Source organism: Scyliorhinus torazame, chromosome 7 (genome assembly GCF_047496885.1).
Source record: "Scyliorhinus torazame isolate Kashiwa2021f chromosome 7, sScyTor2.1, whole genome shotgun sequence".
NCBI lineage: Eukaryota > Metazoa > Chordata > Chondrichthyes > Carcharhiniformes > Scyliorhinidae > Scyliorhinus > Scyliorhinus torazame.
In genome coordinates, this window is record NC_092713.1 from 41,087,530 (window position 1) to 41,108,471 (window position 20,942).

The following is a 20,942-nucleotide window of genomic DNA, read 5'->3' on the forward strand; positions in this document are numbered from 1 at the left end:
TTCTATCACTAAGCTAGTCTCACTCGCCCGCATTTGGCCCATATCCCTCCCCTGCCCATGTAACTGTCTAACTGCTTTTTAAAGGAAAAAATTGTACCCGCCTCTACCACTGCCTCTGGCAGCCCGTTCCAGATGCTCACCACCCTCTGTGTGAAAGAAATTCCCCTCTGGTCTCTTTTGTATCTCTCCCCTCTCACCTTAAATCTATGCCTTCTAGTTCCAGACTCCTCTCTACCTTTGGGAAAAAATGTTGACTATTTACCTCATCCATGCTCCTCATTAGTTTATAGATCTCTATAAGATCATCCCTAAGCTTCCTAAGCTCCAGGGAAAAAAGTCCCAGCCTATCCAGCCTCTCCTTATAACTCAGACCATCAAGTCCTGGTAGCATCCTCGTAAATCTCTTCTGCACTATTTATAGTTTAACAATATCCTTCCTATAATAGGGTGATCAGAACTGAACACAGAATTTCTGTGTGGTCTTACCAAAGTCTTGTACAACTTCAACAAGAAGTCCCAACTCCTGTATTCAATATTCTGACCAATTAAACCTGGCATGCTGAATGCCTTCTCCACCACCCTGTCCACCTGCGACTCCACCTTCAAGGTGCTATGAACCTGTACCCCTAGATCAGATGCCAGAATGTGGCGACTAGGGGCTTTTCACAGTAACCTTCATAGATTATCATAGAATGTACAGTGCAAAGAACAAAGAACAAAGAAATGTACAGCACAGGAACAGGCCCTTCGGCCCTCCAAGCCCGTGCCAACCATGCTGCCCGACTAAACTACAATCTTCTACACTTCCTGGGTCCGTATCCTTCTATTCCCATCCTATTCATATATTTGTCAAGATGCCCCTTAAATGTCCCTATCGTCCCTGCTTCCACTACCTCCTCCGGTAGCGAGTTCCCTCTGCGTAAAAAACTTGCCTCGTACATCTACTCTAAACCTTGCCCCTCTCACCTTAAACCTATGCCCCCTAGTAATTGACCCCTCTACCCTGGGGAAAAGCCTCTGACTATCCACTCTGTCTATGCCCCTCATAATTTTGTAGACCTCTATCAGGTCTCCACTCAACCTCCTTCGTTCCAGTGAGAACAAACCGAGTTTATTCAACCGCTCCTCATAGCTAATGCCCTCCATACCAGGCAACATTCTGGTAAATCTCTTCTGCACCCTCTCTAAAGCCTCCACATCCTTCTGGTAGTGTGGCGACCAGAATTGAACACTATACTCCAAGTGTGGCCTAACTAAGGTTCTATACAGCTGCAACATGACTTGCCAATTCTTATACTCAATGCCCCGGCCAATGAAGGCAAGCATGCCGTATGCCTTCTTGACTACCTTCTCCACCTGTGTTGCCCCTTTCAATGACCTGTGGACCTGTACTCCTAGATCTCTTTGACTTTCAATGCTCTTGAGGGTTCTACCATTTGTATATTCCCTACCTGCATTCGACCTTCCAAAATGCATTACCTTACATTTGTCCGGATTAAACTCCATCTGCCATCTCTCTGCCCAAGTCTCCAGACAATCTAAATCCTGCTGTATCCTCCGACAGTCCTCATCGCTATCCGCAATTCCACCAACCTTTGTGTCGTCTGCAAACTTACTAATCAGACCAGTTACATTTTCCTCCAAATCATTTATATATACTACAAAGAGCAAAGGTCCCAGCACTGATCCCTGTGGAACACCACTGGTCACAGCCCTCCAATTAGAAAAGCATCCCTCCATTGCTACTCTCTGCCTTCTATGGCCTAGCCAGTTCTGTATCCACCTTGCCAGCTCACCCCTGATCCCGTGTGACTTCACCTTTTGTAATAGTCTACCATGAGGGACCTTGTCAAAGGCCTTACTGAAGTCCATATAGACAACATCTACTGCCCTACCTGCATCAATCATCTTAGTGACCTCCTCGAAAAACTCTATCAAGTTAGTGAGACACGACCTCCCCTTCACAAAACCGTGCTGCCTCTCACTAATACGTCCATTTGCTTCCAAATGGGAGTAGATCCTGTCTCGAAGAATTCTCTCCAGTAATTTCCCTACCACTGAAGTAAGGCTCACCGGCCTGTAGTTCCCGGGATTATCCTTGCTACCCTTCTTAAACAGAGGAACAACATTGGCTATTCTCCAGTCCTCCGGGACATCCCCTGAAGACAGCGAGGATCCAAAGATTTCTGTCAAGGCCTCAGCAATTTCCTCTCCAGCCTCCTTCAGTATTCTGGGGTAGATCCCATCAGGCCCTGGGGACTTATCTACCTTAATATTTTTTAAGACACCCAACACCTCGTCTTTTTGGATCACAATGTGACCCAGGCTATCTACACCCCCTTCTCCAGACTCAACATCTACCAATTCCTTCTCTTTGGTGAATACTGAGGCAAAGTATTCATTTAGTACCTCGCCCATTTCCTCTGGCTCCACACATAGATTCCCTTGCCTATCCTTCAGTGAGCCAACCCTTTCCCTGGCTACCCTCTTGCTTTTTATGTACGTGTAAAAAGCCTTGGGATTTTCCTTAACCCTATTTGCTAATGACTTTTCGTGACCCCTTCTAGCCCTCCTGACTCCTTGCTTAAGTTCCTTCCTACTTTCCTTATATTCCACGCAGGCTTCGTCTGTTCCCAGCCTTTTAGCCCTGACAAATGCCTCCTTTTTCTTTTTGACGAGGCCTACAATATCACTCGTCATCCAAGGTTCCCGAAAATTGCCGTATTTATCTTTCTTCCTCACAGGAACATGCCGGTCCTGTATTCCTTTCAACTGCCACTTGAAAGCCTCCCACATGTCAGATGTTGATTTGCCCTCAAACATCCGCCCCCAATCTATGTTCTTCAGTTCCCGCCTAATATTGTTATAATTAGCCTTCCCCCAATTTAGCACATTCATCCTCGGACCACTCTTATCCTTGTCCACCAGTACTTTAAAACTTACTGAATTGTGGTCACTGTTACCGAAATGCTCCCCTACTGAAACATCTACCACCTGGCTGGGCTCATTCCCCAATACCAGGTCCAGTACCGCCCCTTCCCTAGTTGGACTGTCTACATATTGTTTTAAGAAGCCCTCCTGGATGCTCCTTACAAACTCCGCCCCGTCTAAGCCCCTGGCACTAAGTGAGTCCCAGTCAATATTGGGGAAGTTGAAGTCTCCCATCACCACAACCCTGCAGAAGGAGGCCATTCGGCCTGTCGAGTCTGCACCGGCTCTTGGAAAGAGCACCATACCCAAGGTCAACACCTCCACCCTATCCCCATAACCCAGTAACTCCACCCAACACTAAGGGCAATTTTGGACACTAAGGGCAATTTATCATGGCCAATCCACCCAACCTGCACATCTTTGGGCTGTGGGAGGAAACCGGAGCACCCGGAGGAAACCCACGCACACACGGTGAGGATGTGCAGACCCCGCACAGACAGTGACCCAAGCCGGAATCGAACCTGGGACCCTGGAGCTGTGAAGCAATTGTGCTATCCACAATGCTATCGTGCTGCCCCAAACTTCATTGAAGCCTACTTGTGACAATAAGCGATTATTATTATCTCTTTGTTCTGTAACTCTCCCAAAGTCCCAACCATTAACTGATTAGGTCCTGCCCTGATTTGATCTACCAAAATGCATCACCTCACATTTATCCAAATTAAACTCCATCTGGCATTCATCGAGCCACTGGCCCAATTGGTCAAGATCCTGTTGCAATCTTATATAACCTTCTTCACTCTCCATTATGCCACCAATCTTGGTGTCATCTTCAAACATACTAACCATGCCTCCTACATTCTCATCCACATCATTCATATATATAACAAAATACAGTGGACCCAGCACCGATCCCTGAGGGACACTGCTGGTCACAGGTCTCCAGTTTGAAAAACAGCCCTGCACAACCACGCTTTGGCTTCGGTCACCAAGCCAATTTTGTATCCAATTGGCTACCTCACCCGGGATTTCGTGAGATTTAACCTTTTGCAACAACCTGCCATGCGATACCTTGTCAAAGGCCTTGCTAAAGTCCATGTAGGGACAATCAACTGCACTGCCGTCATCTACCTTCTTGGTTACCCCTTCAAAACACTCCATCAAATTCGTGAGACATGACTTTCCCCTTACAAAGCCATGCTGTTTTTTCCTAATTAGCCCTTGCCTTTCTAAATGCCTGCAGATCTTGTCCCTCAGAATACCTTCTAACAGTTTACCCACTACAGACGCAAGGCTAACAGGTCTGTAGTTTCCAGGCTTATCCCTACAGCCCTTCTTAAACAAGGGCACAACATTTGCTACCCTCCAATCTTCAGGCACCTTTCCTGTGGCTGTCGATGATTCAAATATCTCAGCTAGGGGGCCGGCAATTTCCTCCCTAGCCTCCCACAACATCCTGGGATACATTTCATCAGGTCCCGGGGATTTATCTAACTTGATGCGCTTTAATACCACCAGCACCTCCTTTTCTGTAATATGTACACTCCTCAAGACATCACTTTTTATTTCCCCAATTTCCCTAACATTCGTGCCTTTCTCAATTGTAAATACTGACGAGAAATATTCATTTAGGACCTCTCCCATCCTTTGTGGATCTGCACATAGAAGACCTTGTTTATGCTGGAGAGGTCCTATCCTCTCGCTAGTCACCCTTTTACCCTTTATGTATCTGTAAAAGCTCTTTGGATTTTCCTTTGCCTTATCTGCCAATACAATCTCATGTCCCCTTTTTGCCCTCCTGGTTTCTCTCTTAACTCTACTCCGACAAGCCCTATACTCTTCAAGGGATCCACTTGATCCCAGCAGTCTATGCATGGTGTATGCCTGCTTCTTCTTTTTGACCATGACCTCAATATCTCAAGTCTTCCAGGGTTCCCTCCTTCTACCAGCCTTACCCTTCACTCTAAGAGGAATGTGCTCACCCTGAACCCTAGTTAACACCCTTTTGAAAGACTCCCACTTACCAGCTGCCCCCTTGCCTCTAAACAGGCTCCCCCAATCAACTTTTGAAAGTTCCTGCCTCATACCATCGAAATTGGCCTTGCCTCAATTTAGAATTTTAACTTTTGAGCCAGAACTATCATTCTCCATAGCTATCTTAAAACTAATGGAATTATGGTCACTGGTCCCAAAGTGATCCCTCACTTCCGTCATCTGACCTTTCTTATTCCCCAAGAAGAGGTCAGGTTTTGCCTCCCCCTATATTCAGCATGTAGGACCTCATCCCATTTTTTACCTATATCGCTGGTGCCTATACGCGCCACAACACCTGGCTGTTCACCCTCCGTGATGTTGTCCCTAATCAAAAACGCAACTGGTTCACCCTCCCCTTTAACAATGTCCTGCAACAACTCTGAGACATCCAGGACCCTTGCACATGGGAGGCAACATACCTTCCTGGAGTCTCATTTGTGTCCACAGAAACACCTGTCTACTCTCCTTGATCTTCTCATCTGTGAGCTGATGGAAATGCAAAGACAGGGCTGTGTGAGTCAGTGTTTTACTGAGGGAACCATGTCCAGACTCCTGGATGGGATGCAGCGGAGGCGTGGTGTACTCTACCTGCAATCCGGGAGGTGGTCCACCAGCAGGGTCACCACCCCCGCCCGGGAAGCAATGGCTGCCTTGGTCAGTGCCAGCACTCTGCAGAAGCGGCCGGGGCAGCGGTGTAGGAAGATGATGAATGGCCTTCTTTGAGGGGCCAGGATAGTCCTGCCACCTCCAATCTCTCACTGCACCCCCTCACCCACCCTTAGCATCTCCAAGGTATTTTCTCACCCATTGACCTCATGGATTGTCCACCTGTCACAAAGCCCTCTTCCCCACCGCCCCCCCCCCCATCCTCATGGTGCCCCCCACCCCAACAGTGCCCACCCCCCTCACGATGCCCCTACCCCAATCTCAAGTTTGCTCCTCACTCCAGTCTCATGCATGCCACTCCTCAACCATCTGAACTGGCAGGTATGCCTCCTACAATCTCCCCATCTGTGGCTGCGCTGCGCAGGACTAACTGGAGCATAAACAGCATGAGATGGCACAGCCACCTGGAGATGCTTAGAAACCTGACCCGGCTTGAAGAGAGAGTGCTGGAATTGGCCGGGTAGGTACCTAACTGTGCCTGTTCTGATGGCGAAGTGTGGGCAGAGAGAAAAAATGAGAACCTGCAGGACACACAGTCACACTTAAAACCTTACGTAAGTAAAAATTTCACATCATTAATCCTCCGTGATGTGCTAATGCCATCTTCCTTTCCTTAACGGACAAACGGTTGACTGGCCCGGCCCCTGGAAGATCAGAGCAGAGCAGCTCCGAGGGAAACCTCTCCAACCTCATCCTCGAAGGGGTGTCACGGCTGTCACCTGTGCTCTCTACCAGAGCCGGTACTTGCACCCAGGTGGGAGTAACTAGTAGGCAGGCTTCTGGGTCACTCACTGGTGAGCACCTCATTGATGATGATCCACAACAGGCAGAGGTAGGGATGTCCCAGGGATCCGGCACTCAGAAGCAGCGAGGCCAACACTGCGAGGGTGGTATCCGCAGTTGGGACCATGGTGGAAAACGTGCACTCCGTGGCAGGACATGCCTGCTCCATGGCTGAGGGCATAACCTCCATGGCTGAGGATTTCAACCGCATGGGAATCCATGAGTGTCAGCGTCAGAGGATGACGGGGCTTCTGGATCTCACTCCAGCTGCCCCTTTATCCCATGCAGAAACACATGGGTTCCCGGACACCAGAAAGGAAGAGGATCGACAGGGGCGCAGCCTGGGGCCTCCACCCAGAAGACGTCAGGGGTTCGCAGCGTATCTGACACACACCCTCACTGTGAGTGACACACCTCCAGCCCTGCACACCGAGGAGGGCAGCACTGCAACACCTGTGCTGCTCGATGCTACGCCAGGACCCTCTAGGTCCAGGTCTCCCAGGGGACTCTCTTCAAAGTCATTTCAGGCAACAGGGCTTGGAAGGCCACACACCGCCACTACCTCAGCTGCGGATCCTGCGCGTACACCTAGAAGTAGTGTGAGGGTGAGGAAGGAAGAACACTGGCACCTAGTGGGCACAAGTGATCATAGGCACTAGTTAAGAACCACTGTAATATAGCACTTGTATTACATTTCACTTTCTTCATCTGCAGATCCCCTACCCTGTCATTTCCTGGGCCCGAGAGCCACAAACCCCATAGATACATTTGCCACTTCATCCCTATGCAATTTCAGAGTGGCAGCACTATATCTCTCCACCTCCCACACTGTTGACCCCCCCCCCCCCCACCCTGCCCCACTAACACTCAGGCCTCTCATAGCAGCCACTCTTCTCCAGTGATGAGAATGCACCAGGCTAACAAAGTGCTGAGAGGCTGCCTACCTCAGAGATTAGTTGGAGGAACACACCATGACCCCTGACATCGTAGTGGATGGAAGCAGAACAGTAGAGACAGCAGTAGCTGAGATTTGTCATCCCCCGTCTCTGAACCCAACGATAAGCCCGTTCCTTGACAAGACCCATTCAGCTCCTTCAGGCAAGAGTCAAGACAGATTTCTGAGGATAAAAGGAGCATGCCTGTGTCCTCAATGCAAGTCATTATCATTTGTCCAGCCAATGACTTTAGCTTCCTGCTCATGGAATCGAGCACCATATGAATGCTGAGATAACAGTCCCCTCATCTGGAGATTTCCTCACTCCCTAGTCCTGCTCGGCCCCAAACCGAGAGGCCACGAGAGCGTCCATAGCCCTATGGCTTGGCCATGGCCCACGGTCCTTCCTCTTCTTCCGCCACATTGCCCTTTGCCACCCTCCTCGACCTCCTCCTCATCTGAGGAGTTGTGGTGCTCCTCCATTTCCTCCGGGTCCAGTTGGACTCCCCTCTGCAGTGCCAAGTTGTGCAGAGTGCAGCAGACCACAATCATGCAGGACACCCTGTGGGGGCTGAACTGTAGGCCACTTGCTGACCAATCCAGACACCGAAACTCATCTTCAATTGTCCGATCGCCTATTCTACCACCACATGTGCTGAAGCATGAGCTTGGTTGTAGTGAGTCTCCGCCTCAGTGTGTAGCCTCCATACTGGGATCAACAGCTTTCTCCTTATTTGGTACCCGTTGTCCCCACGGAGTCATCCCTCCAGATGTTGCTCTCCCTCAAAGAGGTCTGGGATCTGTGTCCAAGGTGTAACTGTCATGGATGCTGAAGGGGGAGTTCAGCGATGATACCTCTTAAAACTGAATAGTTAGCATGCCACTAGAGTAGTTTTACATAAGTTACTTTATTAAGGATTGAGATGAATTATAGGACTAAGTAATCATTATTAATCACTAAACATGTATTTTTCGGGCATTGCAGTAATAAGTAATCAAATGGGATTTAGGATAACTAACTTGACCGGAAGGACGTCACTTCTGATATCTTGGCTTTGTGAAACAATGCAGGATGCGAGTTTTGCTGTCCTACTTCTCACAGACAATGAATGCACAGCAAATTACTAGTAAGCATAGCTGTCAGGAAGAGGATCAATCATGTGCTGCTTGCAATTCTATTGGGTGAAGTTTAAACATTGCTTGCAATTCTATTGGATAAATTTAAATGTCGCAGCTTCAGGGATTGGATCATATCCAACTGGGGTGGGCTATTGATTTTTGAAAATTGTATAAGTACTATGTTCTGGGCTTTGTTCGGCAGAACAAGTCTTGGCAGATATCCAGTTTGTTCTCCGTGTACATGTAACAAGCTTGATTAAATAGCCATCTTGTCCAGGTTGTCAATGTGTTTTTTTCCTCTCTGTACTGAATTGAGCCACAGGGAATAACCCCACGTGGAAGCTGACTCAATACACAGGTCTTGAAATCACTCCTGCATTATTTGGTGCTGCGAGCAGGGTGTCCACAGGATTCTGGCAGAATGATCCGCCTCCTAAATACGGGTGCGTACATTTTAATTTACCACCCAGTAGATAGAGGAGATACGGATCAGACGGTTGGATCCATAAGTTGTGCGGCCCAAACAAGGGGTGAAAGTTGTGAGTAGGTAGTGGTGGACACACGCAACACTGAGAACGCGCTAATGTTGGGTGGGCAAAGACGGACCTTTGTGCCACGCCAATGAGCAGAGCAGGATAAATTGCAGCACGTTAAAAAGATTGGAAAGGATAAGGCCCCACGACGAATCGATGGAGGCCAAAACAGGGAACCCCAGAGCAGCTCAGAGCAAGTGACCAGTCAGACAAAGCTGGTGTCATTATTCTGAGATTGTATGTGCAACAAGATTTAAAACCCCACTGCTTAGGGCAGGTGTGGAGAAAAGGGGGGTAGGGAACAAAAAACAACAACAAAGGAACATCAATTGGAGCACAAACGTTAACTGTTTTAACATGCTATTGATTGGTTTTTAAATTGCCCCGAAACATGTATGTAAATTACTTGATACAAGATTAAATTGTGGATGTATGGAAATTCAATAACACCAGTTAAAAGTAGAAATTCTAAGCATCGCTCCTACAGATGCTCCCAGGAAATGGGCACACACCTGCATGATTCTCATTGTGTGGTCACAGACAATCTGCACGTTGAGAGAATGGTATCCCTTCCTGTTCATAAATGGTGGCGCATAACTCCATGGAGCCTGGAGGGCCACATGGGCGCTGAAGTGGGAAATGGTTCAAAAGGGCACTTGGCACAGAAGATGGCTGCCTGACACACAAGATGGAGACACAGAGAACAAAGCAGACATAACTGATGCCTGGAGTCCAGCGGGGTGCCAGTAGGACAGATAGGAACAGATCCAGGACAAAGGAAGATTAAGAAATACATAAATGCGGGACACCACTTGAATAAAGCTGACTTCAGCCAAGGTGTACACAATGATATGCTAATACGAATGTCTTGGGCCATTTCCTAAAACAAAGGGACAATAAACCTCTTTGACTGTGGCCGTGTGTAAATGGCAAAATGCTTACAAATAACGATGTACAATCTATAAAATGTTTAAAGATAACAAGGTGATAATTGTTTTGTATCTGGGCTCATTGTGAACCCAAAGTATAAAATGAATGACTGCCATTCAAACCGGGAGAAAGGCTGGCTACTGTACCGTGGGGTCCATATGCTTTCTCCCGAAGCTTCGTGTAACAATAAAACTGCACTTATCTGATCACAGCAAGTCTGACTCTTGAAGTGGTTGATTTTTCCCACAACAGTGCTGTCTATCAAACCCTGAACTCGGGGCATACCAACTAAATTTGCAAAGCCCATGGCCCTGGCATCTTGGTTCTCCTGGTCCTTGTCCAAGTTTATACAAACGTGGGCCCATGCATAGAGGCTGTCTGTCACCTTCCGAATGCATTTGTGTGCAGCTGACTGAGAGATGCCACACATATCACTGGTACTGCTCTGTAACGAGCCGCTGGCACACTAGTTCAGACCGATTGGATGAAGAGTCACGAACGAAAATCCACATTTCAGGTAACTGGCCAAAACACCGACACGGACAGGAGGAAAACCTCTTTTTGCATTTGGAGGCCGATTCAATCATGGCTTTCAAAGGAAAATTGAATAAGTACCTGAAGTGAATAAACTTGCAAGTTTAAGAGCAAAAGACGAGTAAGTGAACACATTGGGCTGGATTGTCCATTTGGGAGACTACGTGCTGATGCCGCCATGGGAACAGTGGTGTTTTACGCCCGGAAAAAAGCTCCAAAGCTGCACCGATCCTCCGTCTGGTGGGGGGCTAGCAGGCAGCATAGAGCCCCCGGCCTTAGCTGCGGATATGGCCGGAGAACTGCCAGGTCCCTGGCCGCGCATGCGCACGGTGGCGGCCTGCAGCGGCCGCAACCTGCAACATGGCACCGACCGCAAGCGGACCCGGCCTGCCAAATAATGCCCCCCTTTGACCAGGCTCGCCAACCCCGGACCACCCCTCCACCAGTGACCCCAGACCCCGCCAAAGCATACCCTGCCGCGGAACGGCTCCGACCTAACTGTGGCGGCGCTGGACACAGTCTGCAGCTTCCATGCCGGGTTCCCGAAACAAAATAGAACACGTGTCCCACGCCATTGGGAACTCGGCCCAACGGGGGCGGAGCGTCGGGGGAAGGGCCTCAGGTGACGTCCTGAGGCCATCCCGACAGCGTGCGGCATACTCGGTTTTGGAGGGGGCGGAGCATCGCAAAAGCAGCGCCGCCCCCGATTTTGCCGGCAACGGGGATTCTCTGGCCGATCGCCAAATGCGATGTCGGCATCGGAGACTGCAGAATTCCGCCCACTCAGTCTTTGCTGGCTCACTGCAAGAATAATTCAATGAATCATGTGTCTTCCCTCTGTTCTGTAACTGTCCTATGATTTAGAATGCATAAAATATAAGAGGTAATCTTATTTGGGCTAATAATGAAGTCAGGGGAAAGCACAAGTTGCTTCTGGTACATTGTCACCGCTATTGACGCATCGGCAAAATGTCTGACTTCAAGAAAAAACATTTGTCAGTAAAGAAAACGATAACCATGTATCATGTTCGCTGTAGTTGTCATCTATAAGTGATAGAAAGGCACTCTGTGTCATTACGGGAGCGGTTTTCAGCCCATAATCACCATCAGCAAGAACGGAGGCGCAGGCGGAAAATCCCATGGGAGTCTGAAAACATGATTCTCGCCGGAAAGATTGTTTCCCATTTTCCCACGCGCACTGCTAGTGACGTGAAGAGGTTCACGCCCAGAAATTGCAGGAATCTAATTTAAATACATTTTAATATACTTACCGAGCTCCCGCCACATGATTTCCACCCCCCCCCCACTGATTATTCATACCTCACCGATGTGACAGGTTCTGGAGAATCAGTCGAGGGGATTCCCCCCCCCCCCCGCAGGAATGCAGAACTAAGTATAGCCCTCGAGGGAAAGGGACATGCCCGGGCAATGCCCAACCTATGCCAGGGTGCAGTGCCGAGGGCAGACACTCTTTGAAACCCCATTGGGGGCGGGGTTTGTGTTATGTATGTGGGGGGTGGGGAGGAGCCGTCAATGCTGATCTTTGTGGTGGGGGTGTGTGGATGAGAGCCCCTGATGCTGATGGCAGGGGGGGGGGAGGAGGGAATGAGAGCCAATGCTGAGGGAGTTGGTGCTGATGGCAGTAGTGGAGGGGGACAGGGGTACTGAGAGAGCTGATGGTGGGGGGGGGGGGGGGGCATGGAGGGAGCCCCGATCTTGGTTGGGGGGGCTGGTAGGGGAGGAGCCCCAATGCTGATGGTTGTCTGGCAGTGGGCCCCCCGATGCTTGTTGGGGGAGGAGGGGGGAGGGGGGGGCGAGTCTTATTTTCTGTGCTGATTGGACACTCTTATGAAAGAACGTCCAGATCTCTGTGGAGGCGTCCTTGCCGGCTCTATCAGTCCCACCCCGCCACAGTGACGGCGTAAACCACGGCCCCTGAATTTATTTTTTCCCCCAGAGTGGCTCAAAATCTAGATTGAAAACTCAGCTGTGCGGCTGGAGAGCTAGTACAAAAGGTGAAGTCACACGGGATCAGGGGTGAGCTGGCAAGGTGGATACAGAACTGGCTAGGTCATAGAAGGCAGAGAGTAGCAATGGAAGGATGCTTTTCTAATTGGAGGGCTGTGACCAGTGGTGTTCCACAGGGATCAGTGCTGGGACCTTTGCTGTTTGTAGTATATATAAATGATTTGGAGGAAAATGTAACTGGTCTGATTAGTAAGTTTGCAGACGACACAAAGGTTAGTGGAATTGCAGATAGCGATGAGGACTGTCAGAGGATACAGCAGGATTTAGATTGTTTAGAGACTTGGGCGGAGAGATGGCAGATGGAATTTAATCCGGACAAATGTGAGGTAATGCATTTTGGAAGGTCTAACGCAGGTAGGGCATATACAGTGAATGGTAGAACCCTCAAGAGTATTTAAAGTCAGAGAGATCTAGGTGTACAGGTGCACAGGTCACTGAAAGGGGCAATACAGGTGGAGAAGGTAGTCAAGAAGGCATACGGCATGCTTGCCTTCATTGGCCGGGGCATTGAGTATAAGAATTGGCAAGTCATGTTGCAGCTGTATAGAACCTTAGTTAGGCCACACTTGGAGTATAGTGTTCAATTCTGGTCGCCACACTACCAGAAGGATGTGGAGGCTTTAGAGAGGGTGCAGAAGAGATTTACCAGAATGTTGCCTGGTATGGAGGGCATTAGCTATGAGGAGCGGTTGAATAAACTCGGTTTGTTCTCACTGGGGGGACAAGGTTTAGAGTAGATGTACAAGGCAAGTTTTTTACACAGAGGGTAGTGGGTGCCTGGAACTTGCTACCGGAGGAGGTGGTGGAAGCAGGGACGATAGTGACATTTAAGGGGCATCTTGACAAATACATGAATAGGATGGGAATAGAGGGATGCGGACCCAGGAAGTGTAGAAGATTGTAGTTTAGTCGGGCAGCATGGTCGGCACGGGCATGGAGGGCCGAAGGGCCTGTTCCTGTGCTGTACATTTCTTTGTTCTTTGTTCTTTGTACACACCAAGGGCGTCATTCTCCGACCCGTTTTGGGCGCCAGTCGGCGGACATCGCGCCGTTTCGGGAGAATTTCGCCCCAGGTTTCAATCTGCTCAGCTGTGCGGCTGGAGAGCTACACACCAGGTTTCAATCTGATACTGACACTCTTGAGGAGGGCGGGGCTGGGGGGGTTGTTGATGGGAATGAGAAAATTCTGCCTTATGCCTTTCAAAATGAAATCATGATTTTGGCAAAGAATTGCCAAATACTTTTGCACATTTACTTCTTTAAAAGGTATCGCCTCATACCTCTCAATGTTCCTTTGTTCATCGTGAAACATGCAGGATTCAGATGGAGGGGGAAATAAAGAGAAACTGTTTCCAAAAACTGAAGGGTAAATAATGAAGGAGTGCAATTGAATCTGTCAAGTGGTTAGGATTTTGGAGTGCACAGCTTTATGTGGTGGACACAGATTCAACAGTAGCTTTCAAAAAGACTTGAGGGAGAAATAGAAATTGCAGCGAGATGGGGAAAGAATGGGACTAACCGGATGGCCCTTCGTAAGGTGTGTGCAGATGTAAAGAGCCAAATGGCAACCTCCTAGGGCAGCACGGTAGCACAAGTGGATAGCACTGTGGCTTCACAGCGCCAGGGTCCCAGGTTCGATTCCCCGCTGGGCCACTGTCTGTGCGGAGTCTGCACGTTCTCCCCGTGTCTGCGTGGGTTTCCTCCGGGTGCTCCGGTTTCCTTCCACAGTCCAAAGACGTGCAGGTTAGGTGGATTGGCCATGATAAATTGCCCTTAGTGACCAAAAAGGTTAGGAGGGGTTATTGGGTTACGGGGATAGGGTGGAAATGAGGGCTTAAGGGGGTCGGTGCAGACTCGATGGGATGAATGGCCTCCTTTTGCACTGTATGTTCTATGTTCTCCTATTCTGCAGTTTTGTATAGTTTTCCTAATTTCACTGGCACAATTTAGCAATCAAGATACTGGCTAGGAAATCTGTTCTTGACCTAGCCGTCCAAAGCTGTTTGAAAGAGGCACTAATTAATGTGGTAGCCAATTTTCTGTCACTCCCTGATTAAAAGATGCAACATCTATTCCGTACTACTTCCAGAAGCCAGGTTGAGAGCATGGTTTCAGAAAAAGCAACGCACTGCCATTCCAGTCTCTGATTAACTGATTTTATAGGAAGTCAATCCTATATGTTCTTTGTGTTGCTTATTTTAGGATGGTTGGCATAGTGTTCACAAAGACCTTAAACAAAGCTAGAAATGTATTAACAATGCTAACTTGGATTCAACACATACTCCTAAAGAATACACAGTTGATTAATAATATTTAAGCTACACTCATCTACAGCTAATCTCACTACTGGTTTAAACTATGATCTGCACTCACTTACGCTATCTGTACTCCTGACTCTCTCTATCGAACTCCTGCACATACTCCCCCCCAAGGCTTAGCATCACTGTCTTATATGGTTGTAACTACAGCTCTCTCTATACCTCCCTCTAGTGGCTACTCTCGACACTTCATTAACCCTTGCAGTTCCTACAGTTATAATACCACGCCACCTAAAAATATATATAAAATTTTACAAGCATCTTTCTCAATCAGACATTTCTGTTTTAAATTCCAGCCAAAATAACTATCACTTTTTGCTTTCAGTCACTGTACATACTTACTTGCTATTGTTCTAGCAAAGGTGCCTGTGGCCCAATGCACCCAGTTAAAAATAGACCGTCTGCAGGAGACAAAAGAAAAGTTGGGCTGAGGTCCACACTTGTTCATAAAGTTAGGCTTTTCATTTGCCTTTTCAGATATTTTAAGAGTTATTTGGTTTTCTTTCTAATGATCAAAAGATTGTAACATAGAAAACAGTAAAAAAAAATAAAAATTAATGCTGTTAAACTTACCTGAATGTTTGTGGATTGGGTCGGAAGATGGCCATAATCGGCTGAAGGATTACCAGTGTGAGAATCAGACAGCCAAAGTATGGATGGGCACCTGCAGACTGGGAAAAGTTTGAAAAGTTAACGCATCTATAATGTATCTTCCAAGCAGTACTCATTAAGAACTCCCTTCTGAACTAAGAGTTAGAATCAAAGGTATAAAATTACTCAGCAGTCTGGTATTATAATAACTGCAAGGGTTAATTAAGTGTCGAGAGTGGACACTACAGGGACAACTACAGTTACAGCTATATAAGACAGTGATGCTAAGCCTTGGGGGAGAGTGTGTGCAGGAATTAGATAGAGAGGGTCAGAAGTAAAATAGTGTAAGTGAGTTCAGGTCATAGTTTATTAGCTGTAGATGAGTGTAAGTTTAAATGTTATTCATCAACTGTGTATTGTTTAGGAGTGCATGTCGAATCCAAGTTAGTAGTGTTAATAAATTTATAGCTTTGTTTAAGTTCAAGCTATTTTGTGGTCTTTGTGAACACTACGCCAACCATCCTGAAATAAGCAACACAAAGCACACCGCAAGCAGGTTAGGTAACATCTATAGAGAGAGAAGCAGAACTAACAGGCCATATTTTCCAGTCTCCGGATCGTCGGCGTCTCCGGATCATCGGCGACTGGACCTATGACCCAAGGTGTACATCGAGACCCTGTGGAGGTCCTGATGCACGGACATCAGTAGGCCAAGGACAGAGGCAACAGCGTGAGAGCCAGATGGAGAATTAAAATCACTGGAATCTTAGGGTGGTGTTCAAGGAGGTGTTCTGCAAAGCTGTCACACAGCCTGCGTTCGGTCTCCCCGGCATGGAGGAGACCACATTGTGGGCAGTGAATTCAGTAAACTAAGTTGGAAGAACCACACACCAATCACTCCCTCAACTGCAAGGAATGCCTTGGGCTTTGAACGGTAAGGAGAAAGAATGTAAAAATCAGGTGTTGCATCTGCTGTGCTCAGATAGAAAAGGTGCCATGGAAGTGGAGTGAGTTCTGGGGTAATTGAAGAGTGGACCAGGATATCATGGAGGGAATGGTCCCTTCAGAATGCTGAAAGGAGAGGGTAGGGAAAGATGGATTCAGTGGTAACATCATGCTGAAGGTGGAGGAAATTAATGATCCGTTGAATGCAGAGGATAAGAGAAATCCCAGTGTGGTTCTGGAAGGAAGGGAAAGGGGTGAGAGCGGAAGTGTGGGAAATGAGATGAACATGATCGAGGGCCCTGTCAACCAGAGTCGGGGTGGGGAGGGGGGTGGTCAGTGGAACAGATGGACAGAGACAGAGGAACTGGGAGAATGGAATGGAATCTTTATGTAGGGTGTGAGGAAGTGTAGTTGAGTTAGCTGTAGATTCAGTGGGCTCATAGTAAATATTAGTGAAGGAAAGAGTTGGAGATGGACCTTGTGAAACTGAGAGAAGGCTATAATTGGAAATGAAGTTGAAGACTTTTTCCAATTCTGAGTGAGAACAGGACACTGCACAGACACAGTCATCAGTGTGCCAGTAAAGGAGTGGAAGAAGTGGCACTGAGTAGGACTGGAACAAGAAATGTTTCACATATCCCACAAAAAGACAGACATAACTAGGACCCATACGGTCACCCACAGTAACACTTTATTTTTTATTGCAACACCTTTTTTTATTTGGAGCAAGTCAAGTGAATTTGAGGAGAAATTGTTCAATGAGAAAACAAGTTCAGTTAGGCAGATAAGGGTGGTAGTCAATGGACAAAGTCCAATCACTTGGAACTAGGTACATGTCCGCCCCGAAAGACGGGAAGCCCCTGGGGACTATAAGAATCAAGCCCAAGTTCAAATCGTTCTTCTTGACCGGGTCACTCAGCAACGCGAACCAACCCTTGACAGTGACCGGTTCAGCCGCCGCCGATATCCAGTAAGTCTTACTTCAACGCTCGCTACGAGACAGGCGCTCCTAGCTACCAATCTGTACCAACTTCAAATCCCGCAGGCTCAGAACCCGAACGAAAGGCCATTTGTTTCCCTGACCTGGTGGGCCAGTTCCAAGTTAAGTATTGGCCTGTTAGCTGTAGAAGTAGCTTAGACGTAGAATTTGTACATGAGTAGTGATTACTGTGCATAATAAATGTGCTTTGATTTAAATCTTACTAAGCGGTGTATTGGATTATTGATCATTACTCGGACTTGAACCACGTGGCGGTATCATAAAGATACCTGGCGACTCAAGAGCAAAGGTGATAAAACAGAGCAATTAAACTAAGGCAAAAGTTAGCAACAGAATACTATGGGCATTCAGGTAAAGTACATTTATGTTGTTTTTTTTACCTCTGTTCTGAATCTTAACACCTCGATCAGTAACCTCTCCTAAATTATATTTCCTCTTAACTTTTCTCCTAATTTTCCTTGTCGTTGAACCCATATCTTCATGTGACAACCTGCCGCGTCGCTTACCATTAATGTTTTTACTTCCAGTTTTATTCCTTTTACTATTCCTGGTCCTATTCACTAAGCTCCCCTCAGTCACTGTACTTTGTGCTGTCGCCCTTTTTGATTTTTGACTATGGCTTCTCTGCCTTACACTTTCCCCCTTACTGCCTTTTGTTTCTGTCCCTGTTTTACTACCTTCCAACTTCCTGCATCGGTTCCCATCCCCCTGCCACATTAGTTTAAACTCTCCCCAACAGCTCGAGCAAACACCGCCCCCCCCCCCCCCCCCCCCCGGGACATCGGCTCCAGTCCTGCCCAGGTGCAGACCGTCCGGTTTGTACTGGTCCCACCTCCCCCAGAACCGGTTCCAATGCCCCAGGAATTTGAATCCCTCCCTCTTGCACCATCTCTCGAGCCACGCATTCATCCTATCTATCCTGACATTCCTACTCTGACTAGCTCATGGCACTGGTAGCAATCCTGAGATTACTACCTTTGAGGTCCTACTGCAGAGCCAGCCACGGTGCCATGAACCTGGCTGCTGCTGCTTTCCCCTGGTGAGCCATCTCCCTCAACAGTATCCAAAGCGGTATATCTGTCTTGCAGGGGGATGACCGCAGGGGACACCTACACTGCCTTCCTACTTTTGCTCTGTCTTTTGGTCACCCATTTTCTATCTCCCTCAGTACCTTTCACCTGCGGTGTGACCAACTCGCTAAACGTGCTATCCACGATGTCCTCAGCATCGCGGATGCTCCAAAGTGAGTCCATCCGCAGCTCCAGAGCCGTCAAGCTGTCTAACAGGAGCTGCAACAGGACACACTTCTTGCACGTGAAGGAGCCAGGGACAGTGGATGTGTCCCTGAGCTCCCACATTGCACAATTCCCCCTTGCGGCCGAGGCACAACATGCTTTTGCCCGCATCAGAGCAGACATCGCCAAGGCCGGGATGCGTGCAGTGGACAAGTAACTGCCTTTCAAAGTAGAAAGTAGAAAGCGACACTTCAGACGTCGCCCTTGCCGCCACTCTAAACCAGGCAGGCAGACTCGTGGCATTCTTTTCCCGCACCCTTCATGCCTCGGAAATTCGACACTCATCCGTCGAAAAGGACGCCCAAGCTATCGTTGAAGCAGTGAGGCATTGGAGGCATTACCTGGCCGGTAAGTGATTCACTCTCCTCACGGACCAACGGTCGGTAGCCTTCATGTTCAATAACATACAGCGGGGCAAGATCAAAAATGATAAAATCTTGCGGTGGAGAATCGAGCTCTCCACCATAATTACGAGATCTTGTATTGCCCCGGTAAACTCAACGAGCCCCCAGATGCCCTCTCCCGAGGTACATGTGCCAGCGCACAAGTGGACCAACACCGGGCCCTACACGACAGCCTTTGTCACCTGGGGGTCACTCGATTGTACCATCTGGTCAAAGCTCGCAATCTGCCCTACTCCGTCGAGGAAGTAAGGACAGTCACCAGGGACTGCCAGGTCTGTGCGGAGTGCAAGCTACACTTCTACCGGCCGAACCATGCGCGCTTGGTGAAGGCTTCCCACACCTTTGAATGCCTCAGCGTGGTTTTCATAGGGTCCCTCCCCTCCACCGACCGTAACACATACATTCTCAGTGTGGTCGATGAGTACTCCGGATTCCCCTTCGCCATCCCATGCCCTGACATGACATCTGCCACCGTCATCAAGGCCCTCAGCACCATATTCACTCTGTTCGGTTTCCCCGCCTACATCCACAGTGACTGGGGATCCTCATTCATGAGCGATGAGCTGCGTCAGTTCCTGCTCAGCAGGGGTATAGCCTCCAGCAAGAGGACCAGCTACAACCCCCGGGGAAATGGGCAAGTAGAACGGGAGAATGGGACGGTTTGGAGGGCCGTCCAGCTGGCCCTACGGTACAGGAACCTCCCAGCCTCTCGCTGGCAGGAGGTCCTCCCTGACGCTCTGCACTCCATCCGATCACTATTGTGCGCCGCCACTAATAACACACCCCATGAACGTGTTTTTACCTTCCCCGGGAAGTCCAGATCCGGGGTGTCGCTCACGACTTGGCTCGCTGCTCCAGGACCGGTCCTTCTCCGTAGGCACGTCCGACTCCACAAGAAGGACCCCTTGGTGGACAGGGTTCACCTGCACCACACCAACCCTCAATATGCCTACATTGAGGTCCCCGATGGCTGCCAAGATACTCTCTCACTCAGGGACCTGGCACCGTCCGTTCCACCCCAACACACCCCCCCCCACCAATGCGCCCCACCTCCCACCGCGCCGCCAATATTGACCCCACCAGAGCCCCCCCCCCTTCCCTTTCTACAAAAGAGGACAAAGAGGACTTCTGCACGCTCCCGGAAATCCCCGATGACTGGCCAGCGTCAGCACCGCCACCACCGCCATTGGTGCCACCTCCACCACCGCCAGCACCGACTTCGCCGCCACCGTTACGCCGATCCCAACGAAACACCAAAGCACCGGACCGGCTGAACCTTTGACGGACTCCGGACCGTCAACATGGACTTTTCTTTCCCTACCACTGTACATAATTGCACTAATTGTATATAGTTTCACGTCACCCCCGCCGGACTCATTTTTAACAGGGGGTGAATGTGGTGAACCACTGTACTAGGACATGTAAGGTAGGACCTGCACTACAGGTTCGCCGGTAGCTCCTGCCGGCTGGCTCCGCCCACGGAGAACTGTATAAATATGCATGACCTTCACTGCCCTGCCATTTCGCCAGCTGCAGCAGGAGGCCACGCATCTGACTGTAATAAAGCCACGGTTGTACCCAACTTTAGTCTTTGTGCAATTGATCGTGCATCACACCCACTGAAGTATTACATGAGGACACTTGCATATGTTATCTGTGCAATCTGATGCCAATAATGTTTAATCCACTTTTTTTCTTCATCAATATAAAGTGGCTGGCTGGCTTTTATGTTGTACATTCTAAATTATGTGCAGTCAGTTTTGTAATTTGAAGTATTCTTCTTGCCAGATAGGATTTTGAGAATGACTGACAGCATGAGATGCAACACCAGGGGTGTCATTCTCCGCCGGCGGGAGTTTCCGTTTTGCCGGCGCCCGGGGGTTTCCCCACGGCGTGG

The 20,942-nt window shown here is 48.7% G+C and overlaps 1 protein-coding gene across 2 annotated transcripts in view; it reads right to left on the reverse strand.

The window, feature by feature from the left end:
* The window catches only part of frrs1b (ferric-chelate reductase 1b), a 114,838-nt gene that overhangs the window by 2,397 nt on the left and 91,499 nt on the right, over positions 1–20,942 (reverse strand). For both annotated transcript variants that reach the window (XM_072510595.1, XM_072510594.1), the window contains exons 12-13: positions 15,384–15,481; positions 15,153–15,211 (exon numbers count right to left, since the gene is read on the reverse strand). In XM_072510595.1, the coding sequence (XP_072366696.1) occupies positions 15,153–15,211; positions 15,384–15,481 (157 nt within the window). The remainder of the gene's footprint in view (positions 1–15,152; positions 15,212–15,383; positions 15,482–20,942) is intronic.